The sequence below is a fragment of the Coloeus monedula genome (assembly GCF_965178545.1).
Source record: "Coloeus monedula genome assembly, chromosome: 4".
NCBI classification, from domain to species: Eukaryota; Metazoa; Chordata; class Aves; order Passeriformes; family Corvidae; genus Coloeus; species Coloeus monedula.
The window spans coordinates 15,054,487-15,078,833 of NC_138784.1; the positions used below are offsets into that span (position 1 = coordinate 15,054,487).

Sequence of the window (24,347 nt, forward strand, 5' to 3'; positions counted from 1 at the left end):
ATTTAGGATTAAGCAATTGCATTGTGAGTAGGTTTAGATTGGATATGAGGAAGAAATTGTTCCCTGTGAGGGTGGTGAGGCCCTGGCACAGGCTGCCCAGAGAAGCTGTGGCTGCCCCATCCCTGGCAGTGTCCAAGGCCAGGCTGGATGGGGCTCTGAGCAAGCAGGGATAGTGGAAGGTGTCCCTGCCCATGGCAGGGGGTTGGAACTGGATGGGCTTTAGGATCCTTTCCAAGCCAGGGAGGGCATTGTGTGATTCCAGGATCGAATGCTTGTCTCGTATTTCACAAAAAAAGGGAGGCAGTCTGAAAATGAACGGGCTGCATGGCTGAAAGCCATCAAGAGTGAAGTCCGCACGAATGAGCAGTAACTGCGGGAAGGTTCACGCCGGCGATCGCAGTCACCCACCCCCTACCAGAAACAAACCCGACTCAACTGGTGAGAGCTCCGGCTGCGCACTCATGTGCGTGAGAAGCCAGAGACACACGCAGCGAACGGAGCTGGGTACTAATTAACAGACAAATTACCTAACTTGCAGCCCACGAACGCTGATGCTTCTGTTTCTTAAAATGTATAAATAGTGTGACGTTTCGATGATCGAGGAGCCTTCTGCGGGAATGCTCCAGCTCCTGCTCTGCGCATATTTGAACACAGAGTTCCCACGCAACCTGGAATAACACATGGACCTTCCGCCCCCCCCCCCGTGCGTGCCTCACCCGCACATCTCGCGAGAACACGGCGACCTCGGCCAGGCCCTCCCACAGGGCGTCCCCGTGCTCTCGCGAGATCGCGGGCTCCTCCCCCGAGCCGTGCGGGGAGCGCAGGGACGGGCGGGGCGTCCGCGCCCAACGCGGGATCGGGGTCGGGAGCGGCAACGGGAGTGGGGCCGGCACCGGCCTCGGCATGTCGGGCGAGTGATCCCGGCCGGGCGCTGTGGCCCGGGGAGGTGCGGACAGGGGCCGGGCGCTCCCCCCGGGGGAGCCGCGGTGCCGGCGGCGCCCGTGGCCGCGCGGGGCCCCCGCGGGCTCAGGGGTGGGCGGAGCGGGGGGGGCTCCGGCCGCCTCTCCCACCCCCGCGGGCGCCGGGCGCGCAGGCCGGACCCGGGCCCCGCGCTCCCCGCCGAGCCGCCCGAGGAGGGGGAGCAGAGCGCTGCAGGGACATGGAGGGCGCCCGGCCGGAGGCGCCCGCGCCTGGCCCCGTCTAGGGCGCCCCGCGGGCCTCGTCCCTCCTCCTCCTCGGAGCGGGGCCGCGGCCGCGCCCGGGCGCGGCGAGGAGCGGGACCGGGGCTGCTGCACCACAGGAGGAGCCGGCCCAGGTGAGAAACACTTGCTGTCCCCTTATCGCTTTGCAGCGGCGCTGCCCCGGCCCTTCGGGCTCGCCGAGGACAGGGTGCGAGGCCTCGGGCCGGGCAGGCAGCGGCCGTGGCTCACGCCGAAGGGGCCGCGGGGAGCCCCGCCAGCTGCAGCCGAGCACGGGGCCCGAGCCTGCTCCTCTCCCTCCCTCCGAGGAAGCCGCCGTCTTACTTCTGTGGTCCTCGTTGCTTTAATATTTTAGGCTTTTTAATGAGCTTGTATGTATTTTTTGGTTCTGTGTATTCTGCAATTCAGCAGAAGTACATGGAAAAACAAATTCTTACGGTAGAAGTTGCCGTTTTCGGTGGTGCCCAGCGACAGGACGAAGAGCAGTGGCCATAAACTAAAACACGAGAAGTTCTACCTCAACATGAGGAAGAACTTCTGTACATTAAGGGGTGGCAGAACCGTGGAGCAGCTGCCCGGGGAGGGAGTGGAGTCTCCCTCTGAAGACATTCCAACCCCCCGTGAAGGCATTACCCGTTCTAGGTCACCCTGCCTTGGGAGGGGGTTGGACCGGCTGATCTCCGGAGGTTCCTTCCAGTTGTAACTGTTCTGAGATTCTTGTAATTTCACACTTGGGATATTTGTCAGTGAGGTGTTGAAGTACAGATGCAATTATTCATGTATTTAGCAAAGACAGGACTGAAAATCGGCTTAAAATTCTGATTATGCTACTTAAAGGTCTTTAGAGCTTCATCATAAATTAATTTTTTCCACGTTACTTATTTTAGGAAATAAGCTTTAAATAGGAAGCAGTTTCTGTACTTCTTCTTTAAAGTTGGTTTTAAATAGAGAAGTGGGGAGAGTAATACTATGCATTTTTTTTGCCTTGTCAGCAATATAATTCCACTTTTCTCTGTATTTTTCCTCCTGAGGAAAAATAGTTTCTTCTCATAAAAGATGTAGTCTACTAAATTTGGACTCTTAAGACCTGCATATTTCTAGGATGTTATGTGTAGATTGCACAGTCATCTTAATGGTGTGTTTTGTTTGGTTTTTCTGTCACCATGTGCAATTTCTTTCTGCTTTTGATGTCTGTTTCTTTCAGGAAGAAAATGAAAATATTTTCTGAGTCTCACAAAACTGTTTTCGTTGTGGATCACTGCCCCTACATGGCAGAATCATGCAGGCAGCACGTGGAATTCGATATGTTAGTGAAGAACCGTACCCAGGGGATTATTCCTCTGGCACCCATCTCCAAGTCCCTGTGGACCTGCTCAGTGGAGTCATCCATGGAGTACTGTAGAATAATGTATGATATTTTCCCTTTCAAGAAGCTGGTAAGTTCTGCCAGCCATGCTGCATATCGTGCTTGATACATGTTTTATTTAAGTCTTTTAATCTTTGTGGTGTTTAGAGTGAAATACCAAATATAGTTTATCAATTAAAATTTATTTTTGCTGTTTATATACTTTATAGTCCTTTAATTGGTTGTGGTAGTATATGAATCTCATTACGTGTTTAATTTTGGAACCTTTCCTTGTCTTACTGCCACTTTACAACTTGGTGCAAAACACAGAGAGCTGCTTTAGGGCAACTTAGAGATTTATTATTGTGCTCTCCTGAGCTATGACTTTACAAAAACATGAGTGAAGTATTGTCTCAAGTTGAATTTTGTTGCTAAACACATGTGGTAGCGCTCCATAAGAGTTTTGGGATCAACTTTGAAGGAATTCTGGGCTTTAGGAAGAGGTAGAATCATCATGAAACGAGAGCTCCTGGTACACACAGCTCCTTGTTTAGAAGACCATATTTTCTTAGTGATGTTTATTAGATCTTGGTAGATATCTACCCCATGATGTACTGTGACAGATCTTGGAGAATGATGTGCAGTTTACAGTATTAGAATTCACCTTATTTTGTAGCTGTTCTACTGGAAATATTATCTGATTCTTAAAATGCTAATGTTTGGAAAATCTAATTTGGTGTAGAAAATGATTTTGTGGCATACAAATATAAGTAGAAGTTGTTCATCATATTACTAAGGGGAAAACTGAATACAGCAGAAGTGTGTGATTTTTGTGGGTTTGTTATTTTGAGTTTGGTTTGTCATTGCACGTTATCTCCCTACTATCAGAAAAAAGAAGTGCAGTTCGTGTTTGTTTGGATTTGGGGAAGTAACAATGCAACGGCTGTTATCTTAATGTGCTTTTTTGGTTCCTTGTAGGTGAATTTCATTGTTAGTGACTCTGGGGCTCATGTGTTGAATTCTTGGACTCAAGAAGATCAGAATTTGCAGGAGGTATGATTTGTAGCCGTTCTTTTGTAATTCTGACTTCATTGTGAAATAAACATTTTGTTCAGTATGAAATAACTGGTTGATTACAATGTTGGTGGATCTAGTCTGAAATTGTTGTATAACAGAATTTCAAGTAGCTGCCTGTGAGCCTGGATTATTCTATAGACAAGACTTGAAAGAATCCAGTGTCTTTAAGTATAGACTTAAATATTTAAAATTAACGTTATGAAGAAATTAGTTACGTATTTCTTCTGTAATTTGGTGCTGCTTCTTGAACTTAAATTCTTTTTAAAAACATTTACATGAGAGGCAAATAACCTGTGTTAAATACATTAATTGTAAATATCCTCTTTGTGGTCATACTGAAAGGGCTCATTCTCTGAAAAATTTACTTTGTGGAGGAAATGCATTTCCAAATTCTCAGAAAATAAAAGCGGAAGACAACTAACAATGTTAGAATGTCCTTCAGATATTTGATATAAGTTGTTATTATGGTCAGGTGTTTTTCTGTAAAAAATGAGAATATTTAGTCCCAATGAATAAATTGAATTGCAAAGGATAATTTAGGGCCAAATGTTTTCCAGAAAGCTGCCAACATGATAATGCTCATTAACTGTTCAATTGCTTTTGTCCCAGCAATGTTGATTTGCATGTCCAGTGTGTTCAAAGGCTGCCTTTTCGCTGCTGGTTTGAACGCTGTGGGAGGTCCCTTTGGGTAACAGTTGTTTGTTGTGCCCAGCTGATGGCGGCGCTGGCAGCGGTGGGGCCGCCGAACCCGCGCGCAGACCCCGAGTGCTGCAGCATCCTGCACGGGCTGGTGGCGGCCGTCGAGGCGCTCTGCAAGATCACCGAGTACCAGCACGAGGCCCGCACCACGCTCATGGAGAACGCCGAGCGCGTGGGCAACCGGGGCAGGATCATCTGCATCACCAACGCCAAAAGGTGGGGGAGATGGGTGCCTGTGGGTGTGCTGCGGCTCCTGCCCCTGCACAGAGCGGTTCCAGATATTCCCACAAGGGTTGCAGGCGGCTTCTTTGCGCAGGTCCTTGTTAGAGCACTTCTCACCTTATCAAAGGTTTTGTTTATGGGGGTCTAACAGCAAAAAGTCAAGTTTCAAAGATTTCCCGCTTGAGATTGTAGAAGAATATTCAGTGGCTTTGAAGAGGAGGATTGATGAATCAGCCTTAAAAGAAATCCACCATTTCTTTGTAGTGACAGCCATGTTCGGATGCTGGAGGATTGTGTTCAGGAGACCATTCATGAGCACAACAAACTTGCAGCTAACTCTGACCAGTGAGTATGCTTTTTACAGAGTGTCTTGGATCCTCTGTGAAATATGGATGTGTTTTTGTCACAAAACTCACTCTGATAAGCTATTTGAATGAATGTCTGTGTGGAGCAGAAGGTGGTGAATCATGATATCGTTGGCTGAGAGCTGGTGTATGATCATTATCTTTCCAGTATCATCCTTCATCCTAATAGGACAGGATTTCTTTAGCTTTGTTACCCTCTACATCTGCTCCAAAATGAGACACATAACTGTACCTTGTTATACACTGTGCTTTTAATCACTAATTCATCTGGTGCAGTTTTTCTTGATAATACTGTATTACTTTTATGTTCATCTTTCTTTGACTAAAACAGCTAACTTCTTTGAAACTAGTTTTTTAAGTTTCTAAATGACTATTGCCTGGCACTTCACTTGAGATAAAGAATCTTGAAATACAGAGTGCATCTCCTCTGAGAAGTCTTTCTCCACCATATGTTTTGTCTAATTAAACTCTGAAGTGTTTGGCCGTGGGACTGTGTTGCCTTGTAAAGTTGTAGTAGGTTGAGATCGTATTCCTGGTTGCTCCTCAGGCACTTTAATAGCAGAAGCCACAGTCTGCTATTTTTTCCTGCTGCAGTTGTAGTTTCATGGATGTATAAAGGGTCCTGCTGGGGAAATTAGGTGTTAAATCCATTGTAAAGACAGGAAGGTCTCATTCCTGTAGGTAGAGGTGTGGTACAATATCTGTATCACTCCAAACCTCCACATCAGCATATCAGCATATATCCTATTACATGTCCCATTTCTCTATGCTGTTTGGGGTAGTTGTTTTTGTGTTCCCTGGAGTCCCCTCATTCATACCTACACTTGGAGACACAAATCCTGTGTCGTGTCAATATTCAGCTGAATCAAGCTGATCAGATTGCACCAATTAAGGACTTACTCCATTGATGTGTCCGAAAAGAAGCACAGTGCTATAGCATCTGAAGAGCAAGAAATGTTAGGCTTTTATTTTTAATCTGGTAAGAACTTACTTTGAAGTCTGTGCTTTTGAAAATCGTATCTGTAACCTAGTTTCTGCAGCACACTTTCAGAAACAACATGTTGTTAACATATGTTATGATTCTGTGCTTTAGATATCAGAGTTAATTTAATTTTAAGAGATAGTCTGTAGCCGTACTGTAGGCTAAGCAAAATGTTTTTGTTTTTAAGTCTAATGCAGATTCAGAAATGTGAACTGGTGTTAATCCACACGTACCCAGTTGGTGAAGACAGCCTTGTTTCAGATCGTCCTAAAAAAGAGGTGAGGAGCTTAAAATGAGAAAATTTATCCCAGGATTAGGAACCATGTCAGACTGAAAATAGTGCAAATTATTCTCAGTTGTTCAGTAGCAAAAGCACATGTGGTGGTTGTTTGAAACCAAGTACATACAAAATATCTGTAATATATTCTGCTGTTCAGCAGTCTGCTCTGCATTTTAATGTGCTGTCTGTAAGAAAAGACTCCAGAAAAATATCTCAACATGAAAGGCATGTAGTGCTGCATATTATTTGGTATATAAAAAGGACTATAAGGGGCTACCTTCCTGTGATTCATTTCTACAGAACTCTGCTGTAGTTGTGCTAAAAAATTGTCAGTGGAAGATAATAAATTGACTAGTTCTCTCTCTAAGGCACTCACTAGGTTTGGGTCTTGGGATTTCTTTTTTTGGTTGCTTGGGGGTTCTTGTTTTAGGGCTTTTGGGGGTTTTTTGTTGTTGTTGTAATTTTTCTTGTGCTAGTTTCGTTTCGTTTTGTTTTTGAGCCCCAGCCCAATGTTCTTGTTGGCTAGGGAAGAAACCAAGTGCATCTTCTAGCTTGTGTTTATTTGCATTGTGTATGTATGATGCACTTACAGGTAGACATCTAAAAATTACTTTGCTAAAAATTACTCAGCAGGTAAAAGAATGAAAAAGTTTGCCCAGAGCTGCTGTTAAGATTTATTCCCCATGTTGTGGTACCAATTTTTCCTCTTAAGAATTAGTGACTCACATTTTTTAGCACACTTTTTTTTGTAGGAACTGCATCTGTAGCATAAGCTCAAAATTCAGAATGCAAATAGTTTTTGCTTCTTCCTTGGTAGTTTCCCCTGGCATGGGTTTTTGGGTGGTAGTTTTAGGAGCATAAATGCTTATTTGGGAGTTGATCAAACTGTACTGTTGAATGATACCTCAGCCTAAACCTTGAATTCCATATATCAATTTATTTCAGCTCTCCCCTGTTCTAACCAGTGAGGTGCACAGTGTCCGTGCAGGGAGGCACCTGGCTACAAAACTGAATCTTCTGGTACAGCAACACTTTGATCTGGCTTCAACCACAATAACTAACATCCCTATGAAGGTAATGTGTCTACAGCTCTGTGTTAACCAGCTGCATCACTTCTAAATGTGTTTGAAAACTTTTGATGTTTATTTTAATTGACTTTTTACATTGTTTTTCTCTCCATATCATATTTTCTGTTTTGTTTTTTTTTTTTATTAGCCCACATTCAATGTCTGTGACCAGGTTAGTAAAAACAAAGAAGGGAAAAAAAAAAGTAAAGAAGGATCACAGAACAAAACATTGTATTGCTGAATCTCAATTTTTGATGTAGCGATACAAGTGTTATTTCAGTTCTGTTTATATTACTTTATATAAATACAATCTCGTTTACTTCAGATCAATTTGTCTGTGATTCTTTTGTCTTTTTCTAGTTGTGTTTAGATATTCTTGACCCTTGTGCATTATTATAGTGGCATAGTGAGTCTCTTTTTCCTCTGTTTCATTATCATGCCCACCCAACATAAAGGTGTTTGTAACTAATAGCTGCTTTTTGACCAAGGGTTTTCCAGTGAGTTTTCTACTCTGAAGATCCATAAACATGAGATGGAGACAGGATATATATACATAGTTAAGAAAGATAATCAGTTAAGCATCTTGTGGTGGAAGTTAATGTCCATATATTTAATTTTTTTTGATACTTGGAAATTAGTGTGGTTGAGAATGTCAAGTATTAAGTTGACAGTAATTTTCTGATCAGGCAGCAAGAGACAATTGAGACAGAAGTGTCAGTATTCAAACAAAAAGAGCCAGGGGCAGGTAACTTCCATGTTATAAACAATTCATTAAGTTCTAACGCAGTCAATCATTAATTGCATCTTTGAAAACTAGCAGTATTGTATGGATTTTAGAAGTTAAAACATGATACCAAAATAATTTTCACAGCTTTTATGAGTTTGATGTGGGTCATGGCATAAATGTGACTTCAGTTTGCAAATACCTTGTCTGTAACTTTCTGACCTGTGTGCTGCTGGTGTGCCTCTCCCTTCTGCCTTTGTCCATATAGTAATAGACTATGTTGGGTTCTCTTTGGTTTTTTTCTTTGTTTTTAATTGTTTTTCTTTTTAAACTTGGAGTAAATTATCAGAGTTACTGTTCTGTTTTTGCTAATCCTCTGCAGCTGTTTAAAGATGCAGTGCCCTCTTTACAAAAATACATTTTTTTTTAGTTATAAACTTGCAGCTGCAAGTGCACTTCTTACCTTAAGCTTAAGAAATAGTAAGTTCAAAGTGTGGGTTTTGATTTGGATTCTTGAGTCTTGGTTATGAAAAATAATTGTCACTCCACCCTGCAGTGACCCTTTGTTGCTGCTCAGTAAGCCGTAACTTCTGGTGTTTATTTAACATTTTGAAGGCTTCCTTAACTTCACTAATTTAAACAAAGTAGTTAAGCCTAGTTTTTACCTTTATTTGATACTCTGCACCCTGTGATGACACTTGCAAAAACATGAAGAGGGTTTAAAAAAAAAGAAAATACGATGAAAAGCAGTTGGCTGCATCTTTAAATTGCTCAGAGAGCAAACAGTTTCCTCAACATTGCAATCCCGTTGTTGTCTGAGGCACTTGGAGGCTTTTTGTTTTCTTCTGGACTGAAAGGCAAATGTAGAATCATTCATTTAAGAAAATGCTGATCTCTAGCTAAAATATTTCTATTTCTGTCTACCTTTCTCTTTTGAAGGAAGAACAACATGCTAACACATCAGCCAACTATGATGTGGAGCTGCTTCATCACAAAGAGGCACACGTGGATTTTTTAAAGAGTGGTGAGTAGAAATGGTGCTCTGAAGGTGGCTTTTGATCAGCCTCTTTGGGAATATTCACAAAGGAAGATTGTGAGCTTCAAATCCATGTAAATTTCAGGCTCAAATAGAAAATATTTCAATTATTCCTTGCAACCCAAAAAACTTCATTTGTAATGTTGGCATTAGAGTTTTACTCATTGACATATTTTAGTACAGCTATAGGAATATAGCAGTGAGAAAATAGGTGAAATTCAACATATGTTCAGGATATTGCTGAGAGATTTGAAGGACATGTCAGCTTCTTACTGAGATATAAAAAGTAGGTAAAAGACCAGATGTGCAGGGAGATGTTACAAAATGAGGTCCCTCTTGTGGGTATTTGTGCAAAATTATGCCTTGCACAATTGAGCTTTGTTAAGTAATAATAGTTTGCATCACATCCCACAGGCCTGTTTATGACAATAATTGCTTTGGAAAAAACAAGACTTGTTTGGCTGTTGAGCTTTTTTGTTGTATTGAAATACCTGCTATCTTTTTTTTTTTTTTTTTTTTTTTTGTAAATTTGGAATTATTGCCTAGTATTCCTCTGGGATGAATTTTGTTGAGGAAACTGCCTGATGCAAAACTTCGTTAAAAATCAGCTTATGTGACTTCTGTATTAGTAGAATTAAATGTTATATGATCCATAAGTAACCATTTTGGGGAGTTTGTGCTTTTTTTCCATTACTTAGAGGAAGAGGAGGTAACTCCTTTGTCATCTCCAAGTGCTGCCCTCCAAATTCTAGGGGAGTGGATGACTATAAAGATTGATGAAAAGCATTGGGTGTCCCAGTAATGACTTCAGCCTCAGCTGAACTGGTGTTATGATGTTGAAATCTTGAAGCTTTATTGCCAGGGCTCAGAAGCAGTTTTGTAAAACCTGTTGGCTCAAGGAATTAGGTCTGCTAGAAGAACAGAGACGTGAACTCGTGACAGCATTTCCTCTTCACATCTTCCCCATCAGAACTTTGAGAGGAAAAAGTCTCTACTTAGATGCTGTAAATTTTGGGTTCTTTCATTTGTTTCTAAATACATATTTCAGCTGTAATAGCTCTGGTGCTAGGAAAGCAGGAATTCAATTGCATTGGTCTTATTCCTCTGAAATGTTGCCAAGGAATTTTCAGATTAAATAAATTTGCCCTTCAGATACTCAGAGAGAGAATTTCTTAAATTGTTCCAGTTAATTTAATGGAAAATCCCCCAACTATTACAAGTTACCTGCATGGCTGATAAGCACATCAAATGAATCCTTCATGAATAAATGTCTTTGATAGGAAATAAAACCTGTTGTAAGATTAGACTCAACCCTACTGTACTACAGTGTTGCATGTTGATGTACCTGTGTCATTCCTCCCAAATATTGTGCTGCTGTAATTCTGAAACTTCTGCAGTTAATCCTGTTAATCCTTTCCTGAGACAATGAGAGTCAAAGATCATAAAGATTCTCAAAACTCTATAGAAGAAATGTAGTTTAATGTAAAGGAGTGTTGATAATAGGTGGTTTAAGGCATTTAGGTGGCTCTTGCAAGATCAGTGAGACTTTGTATGAAAGTATTTTAACAATAAAGCATCTGTGGTCAGTAGAATGCATTGAGAGAACTCAGGCTGAATCTGACATGGCAAAGAGACTGGACAGTGAGGCCAAATACTTTTTCCCCAAAAAACTAAACTTGTCAGATGTGCCTTTCGATCAGTTTAATTGACTTTGGGAATGTAGTATGTACAAGAAACAATCAGCTCTAGTGTTTGAGAGTTCTGATTTCTGTGTGCAAAATTTAAAAAAAGATACTGTCTTAAAAGTCCTGAGCATTTTAGCAGGAAAAAATTGCCTGTTATTGATAGAACTAAACATATGTGGAACTTTCTTACTGTCAAATCAAAAAATTAGGTATCTAAGTTTTAAATTTGCATTACATTGTGTCTATGTTCATGTTACATACACTTTGTACCTTAAAAGTTGTTCTGCTGTAATAAAGAAACTAGTTGATCACCCCCTTTTTCTGCCTTTCTCTGCAGGTGATAATCACATGGGTGGCAATAGCAGAGAAGGCACATTTAAGGAAACTGTGACACTGAAATGGTGCACTCCACGAACCAACAGTGTGGGTAGGTGACATGGAATCCTCCAGAACTGGTTGGTAACTTGTACAAATGCGAGTACAGGAGAGAAAGGGAAGATCTGAGGTAACATAGGAATCGTGTGGCCATTCAGCTCATGCACTCTCTTAACTATTAGCAATTTATGTTGACTCATTGAGCCAGCAGGCTGAAAATACAGATAAGAGAAATAAGAGCAGACAGACTGTTCAGTGAAGCAGTTCAGGAGATAAAGAATTAGGGTTCCTGCTGGAAATAGGGCTTGGGAATGTATGAGATTGTCAGAGCTGTGGGTGCTTGGGAGTCCTCCCAGTGAGGAGATGGTGAAAGGAGCGGACTTTGAGATTGAGAGGCATCTAGACTTCTGCTCATTGTGGACTAGCCTCCTCCTCTTCCATTCTTTTATTTTGTGGACTGTTTTTTCTGACTCTGGAATTACACTCAACTTTTCTACTCGTTTATTTTTCAGAACTTCACTATTGCACTGGCGCATACAGAATTTCACCAGTAGATGTAAATAGCAGACCTTCTTCCTGCCTTACAAACTTTCTCCTTAATGGTAAATTTGTGTCCTTGGCTAATTATTCAATGTTTTAATTTTTAATTCTGTAAATAGAGCACTTAGCACATTTTGGTTTGTATAGCAGTAATGTCTATAGACTGTAAAAATGCTGAGTTTATTTTAACACATCCTATAAATAAGAGAAGAAAGTTGTTAAATGTCCTCCAAGGCAAATGTGTTTTGGAGCTTAAAGATGGGAGGAAAGATGCAAAGAAGGAACAAGTATTGAAATGGAGGTTTGTATGTTTCCAAACAAAATGGCATTACAAACATCCTTTTAATGGAATGTTTCCTTCAGTCAGGTCATTTGATTGTCTAAATGTGCAGTGGTTTTCTTAAACACTATATCTTAGTGTATTTTTCCCTAGAGATTGTGTAGTGAAAATGTCCTTTGATTAATAAAAATGGTTAGAACCAAAATTAATAACATATTTCAGATAAGCACACGCTTCTGATTTTTGTCATTTTTGCTTCCTGATAAAAAGAAACTTATTTGGAGAATGCACCCTTTTATGCTTGGTGTATTTTACTGAAAATAGGACAAAAGCAGTTTTATTTCTCTGCCTGAAGAACAGTGTCCATTTTAAGCATTAGCAAGGGGTATCAACTGATACCTTTATACTCAAAAGGTTATTTTATTACTTTTTGGAGGTTGCTTTTAATGAGAGTGTTTCTCCAGCAGGGTCATTGGAATGCTTTATGAATGTGTATCTTTTCCTAAGAATAATATTGATTGGTTGGTCCAGGAGAGGCTTTTTGGTGTTGCTTTGTAAAATTTTAAGGCTGTTCTGTGTCAAGACAATGAGGAGATGGCAGTTTCTTGTTCAGCTGGGTGAGAACACCACCTTGGTGGGTTCAGATTCTTCTTGGCTGAGCACAAACCTGTATTTATGCAGCTCTGAATTTAAAATTGCAGCACACAGTAGCGAATGAAACTGATCTCCCTTCCATCAGGTCGTTCGGTGTTGTTGGAACAGCCACGCAAGTCTGGCTCAAAGGTCATCAGCCACATGCTCAGCAGCCACGGGGGAGAGATTTTCTTGCATGTGTTGAGCAGCTCCCGCTCGATTCTGGAAGATCCCCCCTCAATTAGCGAGGGGTGCGGCGGGAGGGTCACTGACTACAGGATCACAGTAAGGGTCTTTCTGTCCTACACTGCTGCTTCTATCAGGGACAACAGATGCAGTCATGTGGGAAGGAAATGTTGGAGTGGACTGCATGGTCCAGCTTCCTATGTAATAAATACCTTGATAGATATTTAGTACAAAATACTACATTTGTTAATTGTTAGCCCTGCTTTATAAAATGCTTTCTGTGTCAAGGAATGCTTCCTTAATGCACTAGGAGTGTTTAGTTTGTTCTGGTTCTAGAAAAACATTTTTCTTGGTAAGTTTCTTCTGTGGCTTGGATACACATAGGACTGTATCGTGCTTATTGTCAAAGGATAGATTGCACATGAGTGGTTTGTACAATAAATAGAAAAGATGAAGTCAGCTTTGAACCCTGGTGTCAGACAATCAGACAATCAGCTGACATGCATTTTGTTTGTTGTTTATTTTTGACATCCTTGATATCTCTTGTAAACAAGCAGAAGTTCCTTCTGGAAAAAGTAATTCTTCCCATACATGAACTACCTTGCAGATCTGGAAGTCCTCCTCATCAAAACCCGTACATTGATTTTTACCTCCTATTTCTGTGCCCCTGTGTTTGTGTTCCCCCTGGTTAATGCATGTCCATCTGAGAGCTAGAGACAGGGCTGTGCTTGGTAGGGTCAGGTGTGGCAGTGGGATGGTACAAAGTTAGTGATAAGCAAGGCTAAGCTGTTTAGCCCGTTCACTGAAAGTTTCTTTGTTAGAGAAATGCCTAATTGTATCTTGTTTGGTTATCATTAGGATTTTGGTGAATTTATGAGGGAAAACCGATTAACTCCTTTTCTAGAGCCCAGATATAAGATCGATGGAAGTCTTGAAATTCCATTGGAACGTGCAAAAGATCAGTTAGAGAAACATACTCGTTACTGGCCTATGATTATTTCTCAGACCACCATCTTCAACATGCAAGCTGTAAGTAACCTGGGCTGTGTAAATTTTTGTTCTGTTCCTAGATTGCGTCCCCTTGTCACTGGATGAAATACCAACTCTGTTGGGTGATAAATCCCTTGCCACAAAATCAGTTTATTTTCAGCTTTATTTCTACTGAAGTAACTGTATTTAATGCAGTAGATTATTGGAATGCCATTTAAATAAGGTGGAATATTTGAACCTGACAGCTGCAGTGCTGCTGGGTAAAGAAAGCATCTGCTTATACTTGGAGTTAGTACTAAACCGAGGGTAAGAGGGTGGGGTTTTGTTGTGTGTTGTTCCATTGCTTTTGATTTTATTCTTCTTGTTGCTCTCCTGTGATGTGCACACGTTTTCTTGTTCATTTCTGTTTTGTCCTGCAGGTAGTGCCATTAGCCAGTGTGATTGTAAAGGAAGCAATGACTGATGAGGATGTGCTGAATTGTCAAAAAACAATATACAATTTGGTAGACATGGAGAGGAAGAACGATCCACTGCCAATTTCAACAGTTGGTACCAGAGGAAAGGGGCCAAAAAGGTTACATGCATATCTCTCTTTGTTGATGCTGGACTATTTTCAGAAATACTCTGTTGACAATGTTTTCATACCAAATTTTTGAAGTATGGCTAAAAATAATACATAGTAAACTAACTGCTGTATGTGCACCACCCAAATGCTGTGAATACTTCACCTGTATCATTTAGGGGCTATAACATTACTGCTCTATGTTAGGGAAAAAAGCTCTAATTTTATTGCCTAAGAATTTAAATATGTTAAAAATATTAAATCAAAGATAGTCATCAGGAAAGGTGAGAGATTGATACAAATTGGACAAACAAAGTGGAATAATTTCAAATTAATAAAAAGGAAAACTTAAGTATATTATAAATGAACAGTGCATTAAAACTGGTATATATGAGAACAGTTAAATCCTTTTGAAACAGTTATTTAAAATATGGGGTGCTTCTTTAAAATAAGCATAGAATATTCTGATACCTCAGTCATTTGGATGTGTTCCTTGTATTTTCAAGAATTGGTTGAAAAGAAACTCTGATTTGCCTACATGACAGGGAGTTGCTGACAGTAGTGTGGTGTAATTCTTTCTTATTTTTTTTAACCCAAATAATGTAATAATTCATTTGCTTGTCAGTACATGAGTGGCCCTCTGACATTGCATTGTTAGCAAGCACCTGAGAGATTTTACAAGTGCCTTTTGGCAGTGAGGTCTTGTGGAACAACATGATTTCAGTGGACATATTCCATCTCAATTTAAACTTCACTCTGGGTGTTAACTGGAAATGTTAATGTGATTTCAAGAATGGAGTAATCCCAGGAGGGGAGACTTTCTGTACAGGAGGACAGACGATCTCTTTGGAGTTATTTTTGGTTTGGGGGTTCTTTTTTTGTTTGTTAAGGTCTGCATTCATTAAGTAGTTGAATGACTTTGGTAATCCTTCACATGGTGTGTTTTTCTTGGCCTTTCAGAGATGAGCAGTACCGCATTATGTGGAATGAGCTGGAGACCCTTGTCCGAGCACACATAAACAACTCTGACAAACACCAGCGAGTCCTCGAGTGTCTCATGGCGTGCAGGAGCAAACCCCCGGAGGAGGAGGAGCGCAAGAAACGAGGCAGAAAGAGAGAAGACAAAGAGGACAAGTCAGAGAAGTTGGGCAAAGACTATGAATCAGATAAGCCATGGCAGGAATCAGAGAGGTACGTTTTCTGAAGTGAAATCAAAGTGTAGCATAACTTTTGTTCTTAGCGGTTGACCACTTAGCTGGGTGTTTTAGCTTGAGGAGTTCCTGCTGTTGGATTCTATCATAACCACACCACCTATTAGATGTTAAACTGCTTTGTGGGAATCTAAAGCATGGCTGAAAACGTGGGACAAGCAGTTGTTTCCTTTGAGCTGTAGATAGTTTAGTGTTCATGTTGATTAAACAACCCAGCTTGATTTGGCTCTTCTCTTCAGCTGAACATAAGGATTAATGTCCATTTCTCTCCTGTTTGTAATTCATGTTGTTATTGTAGCTTGTCTAAGTGGTCAGCACCTGTCAGTCTGTTCTGTGTTGTTCCTTCCTTCAAACTACTTTCTGAAGAGATCCCAAAAGCTCACAGTAATAAGCTTAATTTGCATGTGTTTTGTGCGTGCTGGGAGCATGTAGGATAGGAGGACCTTTTCATCTACACTGCTGTCACCATGCTGATGAGCTTCCATGCCTTCCTGTGTATGATCATTGCTACAGCTTTGCTTTCACACATAGAACAGAAATGGGGACTGAGATAAAAGGGATTTGGTGTAGAATGTGTCTGAATTCACCTAGAGAAGATAATAGGAAATTGTATGGTATTTGTAGATGTATTTATTTTTATTTAGTCTTTCCTTCAAAATTCAGATACCAATTGTCTCAACACTGAAGTGAATGTATTAAGAACCTTCCCTTTATGTAAGGCTTTATCCAGAAGATTATTTGGCTAGAATTCCCTATTGTTTGTCACCCATTCCAAGGGGTCAAAAGAAATTTTCTTATGGTATGGGTCCTGTATAATTTCGAGGAGTACAGATTGGTATCAAGAATTATGTCCTGCTCAGGCATATTTTTCCTTCCCTCTCAAAAAGGTTAAAAGGTCTTTTGGATCGGGAGAAAGAAGAACTGGCAGAAGCTGAAGTTATCAAAGACTCCCCTGATTCTCCTGAGCCCCCCAACAAAAAGCCTCTCATTACAATGGATGAAATGCCCACGGTTGAAAAGGCAAAAGGTAAACCAGAACAATTGCAACAGATTATTTCTTTTAAAGGTAGATGTTGTTGCATCAGTCTGTGTTTTCTAAAGTAATGAGGTGAATCATTTTGGAGTTAAAGCTAAGTCAGTGAAGATCATCTTTAATTAAATGCTAAATGCTGCGAAATAATTGAAAAACATGTTAACCTCACCAGGTCTGTGAAAAAAAGGGAGATGCCAAGACACTGTGTGGCTGTGCTGATAGACTCTAGGGTTGACAGGGGGTTGGCCATGTTCCTGCTGGTGCTGTTTGAGCTACTGTATGTGAGAAATGCTGTTTGAGGGCAGGTATCAGAAATCACTGTCTCCTGCTAATGAATATCAACTTGCCTAAGCAGTGCAATTGTCAGAATGGGCAGTTCTCACTGACTTCTCTTCCTTGGTGTGAATTATTTGCTATCACAGTGGCTGAGCTGATGCTGAGATTCTGCATTTAAAGCAGAGTCCATCTCATGTGCAGCAACTCCCCAGCCATTATCACTTTGCATATTTTGCATTTATTTAGCCCCTGTTGTAAGGTTTTTTAATCTTAGTAGTTTTAACATGTTGTATTTTCATAATCTGTAATTCCTTTAAGATGTTATAATGATGTAATGTTAATTCAAAAATTTCATCACTTAGACTCTTTTTACTTAAAATTTTAGGGCCAATGTCCTTGCTGTCTTTATGGAGCAACAGAATTAATACTGCCAACTCTAGGAAGCACCAGGAATTTATTGGTCGGTTGAACTCTGTCAACAACAAAGCTGAGCTGTATCAACATCTGAAAGAAGAAAATGGGTTTGTATCAGGAAATGCATCACCACCCATATCTTGGCAGTAGTCAGTGTGGAGTTTGCAGCATTAGATACTACTCTTTTGATGATTAAAATATCTAAATACATTCCTTTGCTTCTCAGCACTGATGGAGAACCAGAGCAGTGTTTGCTTCTCTTTGCCTCTGTGCCGAGCAAGGCTGACTGCGGAGAGCTGGGCTTCCCTGTGCCTCAGGGACTGCCCTTGCAGCAAAACTCTTATTAAACTTCAGGGGGTTAAATAGTAGCTGAGGTGTTTTGCTTGCTTTAGTTTCCGAAGAAGTGGCTGATACAGAAATATTGTTGATAATAAAGTGGTTGAATCTTAGGCTGTGCTGTAATGAAGTTGGCAGTAGTCTGTGTTCTACGAAAAACACTGGAAACCAAACCAGCCTCCTCTGAAGGAAATCAGATGATGGTAGACAACGCTCAGTGTAAGAAGGGTGAAAATGAAGTCCTTGAAACAAATTGCCAAAGCTAAGATTTTCAAAATAGATTCTCTGGTTATATGAATATTCTGCAGTCACATGAATATTTTGTGTTTTGGTGAGGTTGATAATGGATGGGTTTTCACAGCTGAAATGTATCTCTGCAGAAACCTTTGCTTTATGATTGCTGCTTAAAGAAGTATTAAGAGGAGATAAGATTGCATATGTTGGGGTAGGGAGAGATAGGATAGTTAGTGAAGTAAAAAATATTTATGAAAGCATTTAAATGTGATTTTTTTTTTAAGCTATTGATTGTTCTTTCAGTAACAAGCCTTACCAATTGTTGTCTTGCATTTCAGAATGGAAACGACAGAAAATGGAAAAGCAGGCCGGCAGTGAGGATTAATTCTGTTTCTCAGGACAAAACTTGGCCAAATAGCAAAAATATTTAATGCTGGAATTGCTCTTGGTACTGTTTCAATACAATTGTATAGCTCTGGTTTGATTGGTTTTTACATTTTTCTAGTCCTATTTTTGCTATGAAGTTTGAAATCTGCATATCACGTTAAACGAGCTGTGTGCAAATTGGAGATGTCCTGGAGTGTTTTCCAGTTGAGCTTTAGGATGAAGAAAACCTCTGCTGCCATGGAGTAAATCAAGTAATCAAAAATGTTAGTCAGCTTTAAAGTCCTTGCCCAGAAGCATTGGATACTATTTCAAAATCAGTGATGACTGTCTAAAAAGAAAAAAAAATTCAAGTAATTTATAATAAGCTGATAACATTGTTAATTTTGGTTCATGAATACTTTTTATTTATATGAGGATTCCTCAGGAGTTCAGAATTATGGAAAAGACTGCACGCTGAGTACCCAGACACTGAGCTGAGAGAGTGCCAGTCTTGGTTTTCATCTGAGGGGTGGGAGGGTGAAGGGTTTTACAGGTAAAAATTGTTGGTTTAAGGACTTTTAAAAAATGGAATGTAAATGGTCTTTAGAAAGCAAAGCCTTTCAGGTTGTTGTGTTGGAGTTAAGGCTTTGTAAGCAGAAGTACAATAAAATTTTTTGCTAATAATTATTTTTTGATGAAGTGTGTTCTGTAAGGTACTTGTGGTTATATGTCTGAGAGACTGAATAGGAATGGCTGTGAAATGATAAAGTAGGTAATCTGTCCTCAGTTTCTTTGAGTAGAGCCTCTTCTACTGGGGAGTAGAATTCTCAACTGGGGAAACTCAGCCAGTGTCTGTGATCTGATCCCTTGTAAGATTTTGGGTTGTCTTCCACATGGGCTAAGGAAAGATGAATTACTGAGCTTTCCAAGTGTGTCGGCCTTCCTCTGATCTGCATCTGGCTTCTGTAAGCAACTGAAGGGCTCACAGATTGGATATCTTGCAGTTGATTGAGACACATCTTGGAGATTTTCTAAAAGTAAATCAATATATTCATATTCACCTGCAACTTTAAATACCACAGTTCCTGATGTAAAGATCTGAACACAAATATTCTTCACTTAACATTTGTGACTGAATCCTTTTTTCAGCTGTGCTAAAGTACCATGAATAATTTCAAGGTGATTATTCAGCCACTCTGATGCAGGTGTGTTTTCTGTTAAATGATTTTAGAACTGTTTTTACAGAGTGATTAAATAGTACTTGCATGGTAATATTTTCTATCATATTGTGAAATATTTGTAGCTTTTACAGAAGCAATTTGTAACTCTTGGAGATCCTAGTCTGAAGACTTCCATTGCTTTTATTTGTATTATTTCACTGAAAACAGAATGTCTTGCATCACCACATCTCTTGATACCCTATCTGAAATGTTCTGATGGAGAAAACTGCCACAAAATTATTGCTTCTCATAAGTCTCTGGGTTGTCTTAATGAGATTTTACTGCACATCACTCTGGATGTTTCTCTTGTTTACTAGAGGGGTTTTTAAGGCAGGGAGCTGGGGAGCATGTAAATGTCAGCTCTGCAATTTGCTAGGCTGGAGAGTTAGAGCTGAAAAGCTCATTCTGTGCCTTGGGAATTGTGTTACATCTCCTCATGTGCCATTAATATTCAGCTGCACTCGAAAATATGTACAGGCATTAAATACTTCATTAGCAGAAGAGAAATTTAATAGCACCTGCTATTAAAATACATATTTGTTTAGCTTGTTTACTAACTGTGTTCTCCACTTTTGGAGCATCTGCCAGGTCAGTCTGTTTGGTGGTGAAATGGGCGGGGCCTGGTGGCTGGGGGTCTGTATTTTAAGTACTTGGAGAGTCTTACAGGGATACAAGAGACTGCAAGGGCTGGTCTTTGCAGTTCTGGAAAGGGCATTCCATACTTCTCTGCTGCCCTGCACAGTGGCACTGGTGCTGCTTTGCTCCTGTTTCACACTCTGCTTTCAGCTTTAGGGAAGGTTTTGTCAGCTCTAAGAAGAGTTTGCAGATTAAAATTGGGATGTACGGATTAAGTAGTTTAATCTGTAATTATGTAATTGCAAATGCAGTTCATAATTAAGTTATGAATTGCATTTTGCTTATGATGATCTGGTAAACTGGAAGGATTTCAAAATGTTTGAAAAGTCCTTAGAAATTCTTTTGCAGAATTTTAGGAATTCTCTGTGGTCCTTGAACTGTCCCAGGTAGAAGCAGACAAGAGACAGTTTTACTGTAAAGAAGGCAAGCCTGGAACTTTAAAATGTATCTTTAAAGGTACATTGCACCAAATTACAGGAAGAGTTCAGTAGCTACCATTGCCTTTAGAAATGCTACATAGGATGCATTTACAGAAACACTAAAAAAAGTTTTGAAAGATTGAAAGGACAGAGACAATGTCAGGCATTTTTTGAAAACTCTAAAATTCCAAGCTAGCCTAGAGGCTCTATGGTTGTAGCACCTCTGAATTTCAATGGAAACATCATGTTTTGTAGTGGCCCTTCTGTGGCAGTTCTGCCTCTTCTATGTAAAATACGTATTTATGAATCAGGCAGACATAATAAATTGAGATTTGCTCAGCACTGACTGACCCCTCATCAGCTTAATGTGTATTTTCTTGTTCTGACTTTCACGGGGTTGTAATTCTACGCCTTCATCAGGAGATCCCTTTGCCTCCTTCACTTGGGTTCTGCTTTTGCCACTGTCTCTCTGTCAGGTGTAGGCCAAATATGTTCTATTCTAAATTGAAACATGGTAAAAATCACTAACTGCCTATTTATGTTTTTTCTGAGTATTAAGGGTAGCACCTTGTAATGCAATTTGTCTTTTTGTGGATTTGATCTTAATACCATTTAAAAGTTTTTAAAATTGAAGCCTCTGGATGTTGCCCTGGTTGTGCTGGGTGGTCAGAGCCTCTTGATAGTGGGGAGGGAGTTGGTATCTTGGTGGCTGGAAAGGTGGTGTGATGTGAGGGATTGGCCTGGGACACTGCTTGTGGGAGGGAAGTGGTCCTGAAGGTGGGATCCATAATGGAAGTGAAGGTGAAGCCCTGCACTCGTGTACAGGGGCTTTGCGAGGTCTCAGGGCATCCAGTTCCACATCAGTGTGGCTTAGCTGGGAGTTTGTCTGAAATGACACAGGCTCTGGTCCAGGAATCCTCCTGGGACACCTGCAAAGCCAGCAGCCCACTACTGCTAGCACCACGCCAGCAGTGGCACAAACACTGCTCAGTAAGGCACGTGGGCTCCTCCTCGTTGTGGAGTCGTTCTTGGCTTGGGGTGTTGGCCCAGTGCTGCTGCAAGGCCTGGGGAAGGGCTTTGTGCTGGCAGGGCAGTGCTCACTGTAGGAAATGCTGAAAGTCACATCGATTCTGTACTCTGGCAGCATGGCCTGGACAAAGCGTGGGCTCACAGACCCAGCTGGCACTCGCAGTTTCTCCAGGGCCTGCTGCATTTCGTCTTTCCCGCACCAGCTGGAAGATCTGTTGGCACTTGCACACAGCGAGCTGTTGTACCAGGAGATGACTGTGGAGCCGGGCTGCAGAGCTGCCAGTGCGATGTCTTTGGGGCTGCTGGAGTTCAGGAAGAGGGAGAGCTTCTCCAGGAACAGACCCACCCTTTTCCTCTCCCTCAGGAAAGAGGAGTGGCTGTTCTTGGTCCGCATGGTGAAAAGGTGGCACGGTACCTCGGGGGGCTGCAGGAGCTCGATGGTGAAGGATTCCCAGGCTGTCAGACCTCCGGAATCTGTAGCAGACAGCACAAATTCCTGAGGGGAATACTGGAAGTCGATCTCCAGGGGATAGCCATGCATGGCCTGCTGGGAGGTGTCAAACTGCAGCCAGCTCTCGGATCCCGACGGAGAGCCGTCAGCTGGGAGGATTTGTAGAGATAACTGAGTGGAGTTGCCATCTTCCTCATCATAAAATGTGTTGGCAGGTAAAGGGAAAAAGAACAGGCATCCGATGGTTGCTGTTAGGAAGTTAATGGAATGAACAAGCTTTGGGGAAGTGTTTGCTTGCCCTTTAGAGAGGAGGGAGAAAAGGGAGGGAAAGAATTAGGAAAAAATTGCTATCTCTTGCTGGATGATGGCAAAGAAAACTTGTCAGCCTCAGGACTGTGGAGTGTGCTGAAACTGAAACTTATAACAGTAAAGTCTTGTCCTTGATCACACCTTAACCTCATTTGTTAAGCATTTAGGTATCTGTTTATTTAAAGAGCTGTAAATATCCTCAACGTTTTGTCTAGTCCAAAATATTAGTCAGGTCTTGTATAGTCCCTTCCCAAACAATAATATCTCATTCTAGTAAATTTTACACAGAAATACCACAACATGGTATTGTTTCATCTTCTATTTCCAGCATTAATCATGGATTTTTTTGTTTGGGGATTTTATGAGAGTATGGGTGCCTGGGATGGGATTGCTGTGAGTGCTGCATGTCTGCCTGGTTTGAAGAGTTCCAGAGAATTTGGGAGCGGACACCAGGTAAGCTGGAGGATGATAAAGTGTGGGGACAAATCTGAAAGGAAATTTCCTCTCTGTCACTGTCAGGTGAAGTTTGCTACCAGGTTCAAGGAGTGAAGGATCACAACACAGAGTTCCTGCAGCTTGTGGCAAAAATGGTCCTTTCTTCTTGCCATTCCTGGATCATGTGTATTTGTGCTTTCTACACTTATGATAAGGACTAGTAAAATCGTGCCATATCCTTATATATTACCTAATGTAAATATTAGAGAGGGATTAATTCAGGACACAAATATTTAGGTCATAAATAGTCTGAGGACTGCATGGGTTCTAATACAGGAAACCAGAGACACCTTGCAGGGTGGATGAAAAGGTTAATGGCAGCTGTGTTCAGAAGCAGGAACAGAAAAGTAAACTTGTTTTTACCTTGAGTTACAGTCTGCAGCTCTTGTGAAGCAGAACATGGAGGAAGAATCCCTGCACTTTCCACAAACTGTAGTCTTTCAGATGAGGGAAACAGCCGGCTGCTTGGATCCAGGTGTGATGGCAGCAGTGTCTCACCCACCTCTGTGAAAGTGAGATCATTACAGTTCAAGGTGAAAGGTCCTTTAGATCTATGTGAAAGGAATCTTATGTAAATAATGTGTCACAGTGTTGGGAATACAGTTTAAAAGCTTTTATGGCATGTGATTGAAGACCTTCGCCAGTTTCTGCCAGCACAGGAAGGACCATGGGAAGCAGGCTGGAGTTCAACCTCCCCTTTAAAAAAGGAGAGAATGCAAGTGGCTTCTATCTCTGGAGAAGAAATAAATTTTTTTTTTAATATTTTTACATGGCCTGTGCTTGCCAGAGCGCTAATAACAGTATTGTGTTAGGGCTGTATTGTCCATCTGTGGGATTTGACAGATCATAGAATCAAAGAATGGCCTGAGTTGAAAAGGACCTTAAAGTTCATCCAGTGCCAGCCCCCTGCCATGGGCAGGGACACCTTCCACTGTCCCAGCTTGCTCCAAGCTCCATCCAGCCTGGCCTTGGACACTGCCAGGGCTGGGGCAGCCACAGCTTCTCTGGGCAACCTGTGCCAGGGCCTCCCCACCCTCACAGGGAACAATTTCTTCCCGATATCCAATCTAAACCTGCTCTCTGTCAGTTTGAAGCCATTCCCCTTTTTCCTGTCACACCCCACGTGCTCTTGTAAAATAGTCTCTCTCCAAATGATGCTTGCTGGGACACCTGATTGCAAAGCTAAAGTCTTGGGCTTTGGGTACAGACTTAATGTAGGTCTAATAAAGTTTTACAAATAAGATGGCTCTGAGGGGCGTTAACAAGGCTTGGAATTCTGCACTTCGTAACTGTTTAAAATCTCCCATGTGTACATTTTTACAGATTTAATGTAAGGTGATTCAGGCATAATGCCATGAATTTACCCAACTGGCACTACAAACAAACGATCTCTGTTGTCTTAACTTAAGCCTGAGTCACAGATTCACGCAGTTGAAAGAGAAGGCAGACTAAAAAGTGTGTCTGGCCTAATTCTTTACTCCACAAGATACTCAACTACTTCTGTGTCATTTTCGATAAATATTTATTCTTCAGTTCTTAAAAACCCTCCACAACGTTCCCCAAGCATCTTTTCTGATGTTTTATCATCCTTACTGTGAGAAAGTTTATCTAATGTCCAACTTAAATCATCTTAACTGCACTTGAAGGTCATTAGTGCTGTGTTAGTTCCCA

The 24,347-nt window shown here is 41.1% G+C and overlaps 1 protein-coding gene across 2 annotated transcripts; it reads left to right on the plus strand.

Annotated features, from left to right (window-relative positions):
* Nucleotides 1-812: 812 nt before the first annotated feature.
* Nucleotides 813-18,644, plus strand: INTS13 (integrator complex subunit 13; the record flags this gene model as incomplete). 2 transcript variants are annotated; one of them, XM_082279522.1, is made up of 17 exons in its annotated part: nucleotides 813-1,315; nucleotides 2,404-2,635; nucleotides 3,523-3,597; nucleotides 4,334-4,536; nucleotides 4,807-4,887; nucleotides 6,077-6,167; nucleotides 7,115-7,243; nucleotides 8,900-8,984; nucleotides 11,019-11,108; nucleotides 11,569-11,658; nucleotides 12,616-12,794; nucleotides 13,554-13,724; nucleotides 14,105-14,259; nucleotides 15,208-15,438; nucleotides 16,346-16,485; nucleotides 17,153-17,288; nucleotides 18,090-18,644. In XM_082279522.1, 16 exons carry the CDS (start codon nucleotides 2,411-2,413, stop codon nucleotides 18,127-18,129), a joined length of 2,121 nt encoding a protein of 706 aa, XP_082135648.1. In that variant the 3' UTR covers nucleotides 18,130-18,644. The 2 variants fall into 2 exon arrangements, with proteins under 2 accessions (XP_082135648.1, XP_082135647.1); XM_082279521.1 differs by lacking the exon at nucleotides 813-1,315 and having other exon boundaries at nucleotides 2,387-2,635.
* Nucleotides 18,645-24,347: the final 5,703 nt, after the last annotated feature.